Consider the following 6,721-nt stretch of genomic DNA (forward strand, 5'->3'; position numbering starts at 1 on the left):
TTTCTTAAGTTACTTTCCTTAGCCCTAAAAGAGCTCGATGGAAGACAGCCCTGCTGTCTAACATCTCTTCCTGTTTACTAAACTGCTCTTCAGCAACTGGAGTCTGCTTTAAGCGCAGTTAGAAGCGACTAAACCGCAGCACAATAGCAGTACTATACAGAGAACACTCTCACTTTAAACAAATTGTACCTAGAACGGCCTCTGGCCAAAGTCTTACATAGTCACTGACTGCAGATAGACTCTAATGGAATAATAATAATACACTAACTCTCCCCCTCTCTGACATCTAAACCTAGGCTAATCCCCGGGTATTGCGACAATCATAGAGAAATTGCCTACTGGAGAAGGTGCCAGTGCCGCCAGCCGGAAGGGCCTGCTCAAGCCTAAACCTTTCTCAACCCCCACGAAACAACAGTCGTGGGTTGAAGCCGGAGCATCTTAGATGATGACAATCCCTGTAGGATGGTCATCTTCGTTGCTAATCATGCGTAATAGGCCATCGACCCCTGTCTAGCATTCATATGATATACCCGAGCGTACGAGAGCAGAACGTATCCCTCCAGAGCATTCATCAGTCGCGATACGCAACCTCCACGTCCAAAAATTCTACAATATCCAGGTCGCTTCTTGTCCGCGCTCTCTACAGCATTTACACAACCCAGCTACCCCCAAAAGCGAATCCTCTATGATTCTTGAGTAATGATAGTACAGGACATATCATGGACCGACCAAGCCATTTAGCGAAGGGAGTGGACACAACACAGGGCTTCGCTCATGTGCGTGGAACATGGGAAAGACAGCTAGCAGACGCACATTTGCAGGCACACGCATATGTCGACCTATAAAGTTTGTGTGGTGTGATTGTTATGACATATCACCCTTTGCTTGCTTCTTTGAGCATGGCCTCAGAGACACTACAAAATGTTCTGCATTAGTCATTAAACCCAGAGGCGGGTATAACTCTTGGATATGGCATAAATGCTACCGCAATAACATTGGTGAGCGTTTACAACGTGGTCGGCACACAGCAGCATCTGCTGAAACATCACTGACGATTCAAGTTGTGCGTAGATTGTTAGCAATTTTGCGAGAGTGCCATCCTCTGTCTACCGCATGTCGTTCAAGTAACTCTGCTAAGTTGACGTAGCGTCTTCGCTGTTGAGAAGACTAGTTCCGAACCTGTAAGTCACTGATCAGCTGATGGAAATAACATGCCCTCGTCTTCTTCAGCCCTGGACGATCGTAGATTTATATACTAGAAAGACTTGTTCACAAGGCATCACTATATCTTTGAACACTGATCTGAGTTTATGTGTCAGGACATGCGGTCTTCACGTCCCTTTCGCGGTATCGATGCGGCTACGAGTCGCTTTGTGTTTGATATTAAGTTAGACACACCCTCAAGTCAGCAAGATTACGCCACTGAGCTTGCAAATTACTTTAAATCTCTTGAGCGGCAGTTACCAAAATATGCACTTTGAATCGAAACATATGTCGACTTACCACTCTTGCGTTGATGCCGCGGCACATATGTCGAAAGTGTTAACCACGGGAAGGTGCATCAAGCCAAGACATTCTAACTTGGTTAGTCAGAGGCCAAGTTTGCTCCCAGTTACCATGAGCTCTGTTCTTATACACACATTCGCGATATTCAGACGTGCACTTCTCTGCGTATCAAAGTTCTTCATCCTACGCTTTGCACCTCAAGCAACTACACTCTACCCCATACGCCCATCGTGTCCGACCAAACAATGGATAGCCTGAAACTCTTCGAATTCATCCAGGGTGAGGAGGACGATAGCAACATCTTGGATCAGCTCCAGCAACATACCAGAAAGGGCAAAAAGTTGCCATGGGTAAGCAGCTACCATTCTCACTTATAAGACCAAAAACTGATGCAATACCTACAGTTTCAAGACGTGATTCCAGAGTTAATCCCAGGCGTTGAAGATAGCCATACATGGCTGAGCCAAGCGCGGAATTTGCTATGGACAGATACCGAGTATGACGAGCACGAGAAGAAGATCGATCGAAAGAAGAAGTTACTACAGCCAGGTCCTGAACCATTCGCGGTGGATCACTATCGTCTCCGAAAACACTGGCCAATCTATGTCGAAGCCTTGCGACCGATGACAAAGAGAATGTTAGCAGCAGTGAATGAGGTCTACCATGTGGTAGCTAGACAAGATTGTCTGACTGGTAGGTAATACTGCACGTATCTTTTTCTGCAGCCTGAATTTAGCGCACATCTTGACTGACTATATGTAGAGGACCGCAATACAGCTGGACTCACGAGTGAGACGGACGACAAACACCACGCTTTCGTAACCGTCGCAGTGGCCCTGCAAGACCAGGTTGTAAGCCCTATAATTGGAGATATCGAGCGGCAACAGGAAAGTCTCAGTGATGAGATTGGACGCGCGCAAGACACTGATGAAGGAGATCAAGACTCTGTGCAACAACGATTAGACCTTTTCACCGAAGAGAGGCAGGAAAGTCAAAAGCTATTGAAGGCTCTCAAGAAATTCCGAGGTAAGTCTTCTCAGCAAACTCAAACTTCATCCTGCTTATACTTAGCTACTGTAGATATACTTGTTGACGAGAAGGAGACGCAGGACCGGCGCAAGGATTTGAAGAGGAACCCGGTTGTTGGGCAGTCAGAGTCAGAGTCAGACTTAGTCATACCAAGGAAGAGAGCAAAGCAGGCGTTGCCACTGAGATGATGGATTAACGCTGTAACCATCGAGCTGAGGCTCTTCTTACAATGCATAGAATGAACAGTGATTCTGAAGTTGAGCTACTGTGGTACGATCACTGCACCGACCTCAGCAGCCGTGAAATCCCTAGTCGTACAGCTAAGGTGCTGGCCCAATTACCCTTGTCCTGTGGGCGACGGAAAATTTTGCATAGCTGTGAGTGTTTGGTTGCAACGGCGGTGCGGAGGCCCTGAGCGCCGATACGGGCCATCTCAATCCGGTGGCTTCATTTATATGAACACAAAACCGGTCCGCCGTTTGAGACAATGATACCCACAAATCACTTGTCAGTACTCACCACCTATTTTGGAGCTAATTTTCCAAGGAATACAATTCAAATACTGCCAATCACTATCTTGGTGTTCGGTATTCGTAACATTTAGATGTCTATGTTAGGTTACTGACGACCATCAGCTTTGTGTAACACTGCTGTCGGCCTCGCTTTTTCTCCTACTTCTCCTTCATGGCAGGAACGGCATCTGATCCATCCATCTTTTTCTTCACCTTACCCCAGAATGATGTAACATACTTCTCACCAGCCCCCCTCTCTTTATGGATAGCTGCGAGAGCTTCGACGCTCCAATCATGCCACGGCTTGCGTGAAGTTGAGGCCAGGTAATACCTACACAGCATTTCGTAGAGCTTCTCGCTCGTCGTGCATTGTCCTTTATGCGCTTTGGTGTTTCCCCATTGAAAGAGAAGCTCTCCGTCGCCACCAGCATAGCTTACGACCGCAGGTCAACGTTCCGATTTGAAGTCCCGTTAGTCTTCTAGCATAGGAAATTCGGATTGCTTGTGAGCTGTATGGATATTCAATTAACAGCCACCAAGACAAAGATTGTAGCCTCGTACCTGGACCGGATCGTACTCTCCCATACAGTGCATCGCTTTGCACGAAATCCAGGGCTCGTTGACATCCATACCTCCCGTTCTTCAGCAGGCCACGCCCCGAATGACATGTACAGATCGCCTTCATGCGAAGAGCGGGATACGTGACTCCAAGAGAACTTGACTATCGTATATATCAGCATGAGCACCCATCGAACAAGGGCAGAAAAGACGTACAAGGCAGATTGCACCGCGCCACATAGTTGTTGAGTGAGACTGCAATGAGCGCAATAGCCGGTACCACCCTAATCACAGTCGTCCCGCTGTAAGTTCTCTCTCGTAGCGTTTCATGCCCGTCAAAGAGCAACGCAGGAGATTCCACATCTCGAAGTCGTTCAACTAAGTTGTTCCACTGTATATCGTAGCTTGCGTTAAATATATCGACTAAGTTATTTTCTGTTATAAGGCGTAGTTTATCTTCGTGAAATAGAAGACTCTCCTGCTCAGGATTAATATTAGCGTGCCAGTCATACCAGTCTTGGTATGTTGCAGGTTGCTTTGAACTATCCATGGTTGTTTCCTTCGTAGCTGATTAGAAGAGCAGCTTTATATGTGGCAGGATTGGACCGAGAAAGAACAAAGAACCCCTAGAATAGTCCTGTTTGTTGATTAGTAAACCGGCGCCAAAGTACAAGCCGCTTTGACTACTGATTGATGGTCTCATATGTTAAGTAGCAGCTGCGATAGCAGCTGCAGTTATAGTGATAGCCATAGGAGTAGACAGTCTCCGTGGTGGCGGGCAGTGAGAGGCTTCTGGTGAATCAGCGTCGGTGGCCGTAGGCTACAGAAGCAGACTAGTATGTAGATCACGTGATAGTCTTGCACTGAGAGCTAATTGGATTAGAGCTTGATTCAAACCTTTTGCACGATGGATAGAACACTCGATCCAACTCCACCATGATCTGCAGCTAAAGCTGCAATAAATGTCTAAATTACCTGTATAACTTCACGAATACGTAGAATGCCACAATCTACAGTATCTCGATTCTGTGAATATGTTCATATCCAGAGAGCATTGCAGAAAAAAAGTTGATTGAAGATGCTGGCCCGCGTACAGCATGGAAAATCTAAAGATGCATTTTTCAAAAGATGCAAAAAAATACCAAAACATGACCGAACAGGGAATCGAACCCTGGACCTTCAGTGTGTAAGACTGACGTGATAAGCCTCTACACTATTCGGCCAATCAAATGAACTATATAATATGGGTGTATTAATGATCTTATCTACTGAAAATAAGATAACATCATGTGAATGGTGAAGCAGCTGCTAAGGAAACCCTTTCTCACATAATTCATTCCTCACGACCAATGTGCTACGTAACACAAGGCAACCTGCACATGTGTCTCTTGCCGCTAACCTCTATTTGTTGCTCTTTCTTAAGCTCAGGCTGTCATCCGTCAGAACCCAATTCGGTCTGCTTGCGCATCTTTTCGTAAACGCAGACGCACATTGCATCCTTTACCCCTAGGTGTCTCTGATATGTTTGTGTATCCATCATCCTCATGAGCCTTGTCGCAATCCTTGTGGCAGCGTGACTCGTCGCCGGGCTCGCTCCCATTCTCACAAGTTTCTCGTACGCACTCTTCACCTTCAGCCTCACACCTCTCGCAAACACCAGCTCGGTTGTCGCACTCTTTTTGTCTAGCGTAGCACCGATTACAAGGTACGTGGCGCTTGAATGCCTCGAAGTTACGTATCGCATCTACAAGGTCTGTCGTATTTGCGATGGCATGAAATGTGCATACATGCTTAGTGCCGTAGCATTCGTGGCACTTAGGAGTCATTTTGCGGCTATAAGCAATCTCAGGTTTGTAAAAACGACAGCTATTCTCGTCTTTGCAATGGTCACATCGCAAACTGTACTTTGTCTGGAAGCCAGACAGTGCCAGGATGTCTGTCAAGGACATGCCGTGGGCGTCATCGCTGAGGATGCGTTTATGGGCAAGTTCCTTTGCTCTATTCTCCTTATGGCCATTGTTTTTCATGAAATCGTTCTTCTTCTGATGATATATAGATTCGATACCATTGCCATTGACTGGCTCTGAGTTTGGTGGAAGAGTTGTCAGCACTCGATGCATCATACTATACATGTCAGTGTTCAGGTCAGACAACTCTTTTTGTGCAGCTTCAAAGCTGGTATTACAATCACTTACGCGGTAGTTCTAGAAGCGAAAGTACCACTGCCTTGGAGTTTCTGTCTGGGGCTGCCGTGGTTCCATTGCCGTTGAAGAAGTCCCTTTGAGCCATAAATTGGGGTAACGTACGGTGAATCCTGAGTAGACAAAAGACTATCAAGATAGCCATACACTGAACCGTCAAGAAAATCATAGATGTGATGAAGTGGCTCCGAACTTTTGGTCAGGAAGGGCAATTGTACAAGCGAACTTCCAGGTTGGCCTGCTCCCTGGCCTTCTTCGAGAGTATGAACGGTTGGTGTCCAATCCCTGGGTACGGTCTCATCGTCGCATACCCTGCAACTTTGATAATGAATCGGCCAACTAGTATTTTCTGAAGGTAGGAGAATGAGTTTGTCGATACATGGCTTTCGATCTGTAGAAGGAGAACTGATGGTGGCAGCAACATAGATGAAGGGTTGTCCCATGCACAATGGTATCTTAATGTTCCTAATGCGTGCCGGCTCGAATAGTTTTGAAGGTGGAACACGTGGCGGCCAGCTATGAGAGATGAATCTCAGCACGACCGCGTTGGGAGATCCGGATTGCATGTCATCTACAAGAGAGACAGGTAGCGTTCTGCTCGCTCTGTATCCAGCTATGTTTTGCTCCGTCCAATCATGTTGAACGATTACTGCATCTCCACAAGTATTGCCTTCGAGGCTAATACAAGCATTTTTCCCAGCTTGTAACATTGATCATTGATAGCATCGCAGAATTCTACACAGAACTGCTCTTTTGGGGCTGAGATAGCCCGTACACTCACACACCAACTTTTAAGCAGAAATCTTTCATCAAAACTCGTCAATTTTCTATCAGATATAGGGGTAACACGTCGCGAGAAACCGATTTACGCCACCTCTAATGTGTGCAACCCTCTCGTTGAGGTGCTAGAGGGGG

The 6,721-nt window shown here is 46.4% G+C and overlaps 3 protein-coding genes and 1 non-coding gene across 4 annotated transcripts; 1 reads left to right on the forward strand and 3 right to left on the reverse strand.

Moving 5' to 3' along the window:
• Nucleotides 1-1,751: 1,751 nt before the first annotated feature.
• On the forward strand, nucleotides 1,752-2,723 carry SETTUDRAFT_24103 (uncharacterized protein; the record flags this gene model as incomplete). Its single annotated transcript, XM_008032450.1, has 4 exons — nucleotides 1,752-1,856; nucleotides 1,911-2,199; nucleotides 2,269-2,532; nucleotides 2,587-2,723. 4 exons carry the CDS (start codon nucleotides 1,752-1,754, stop codon nucleotides 2,721-2,723), a joined length of 795 nt encoding a protein of 264 aa, XP_008030641.1.
• A 483-nt stretch (nucleotides 2,724-3,206) lies between these two features.
• On the reverse strand, nucleotides 3,207-4,155 carry SETTUDRAFT_35539 (uncharacterized protein; the record flags this gene model as incomplete). The annotated part of the gene is made up of 4 exons (XM_008032509.1): nucleotides 3,207-3,460; nucleotides 3,486-3,556; nucleotides 3,609-3,768; nucleotides 3,822-4,155. 4 exons carry the CDS (start codon nucleotides 4,153-4,155, stop codon nucleotides 3,207-3,209), a joined length of 819 nt encoding a protein of 272 aa, XP_008030700.1.
• Nucleotides 4,156-4,754: 599 nt separating this feature from the next.
• SETTUDRAFT_t80 lies at nucleotides 4,755-4,828 on the reverse strand. Its single transcript has one exon. It is a non-coding gene; the product is annotated as a tRNA-Val (tRNA).
• Nucleotides 4,829-5,044: 216 nt separating this feature from the next.
• On the reverse strand, nucleotides 5,045-5,894 carry SETTUDRAFT_35540 (uncharacterized protein; the record flags this gene model as incomplete). The annotated part of the gene is made up of 2 exons (XM_008032510.1): nucleotides 5,045-5,772; nucleotides 5,801-5,894. The coding sequence occupies 2 exons, from the start codon at nucleotides 5,892-5,894 to the stop codon at nucleotides 5,045-5,047; spliced, it is 822 nt and encodes a 273-aa protein (XP_008030701.1).
• Between the last annotated feature and the right edge of the window lie 827 nt (nucleotides 5,895-6,721).

Source organism: Exserohilum turcica (genome assembly GCF_000359705.1).
Source record: "Exserohilum turcica Et28A unplaced genomic scaffold SETTUscaffold_8, whole genome shotgun sequence".
Classification (NCBI taxonomy): domain Eukaryota; kingdom Fungi; phylum Ascomycota; class Dothideomycetes; order Pleosporales; family Pleosporaceae; genus Exserohilum; species Exserohilum turcicum.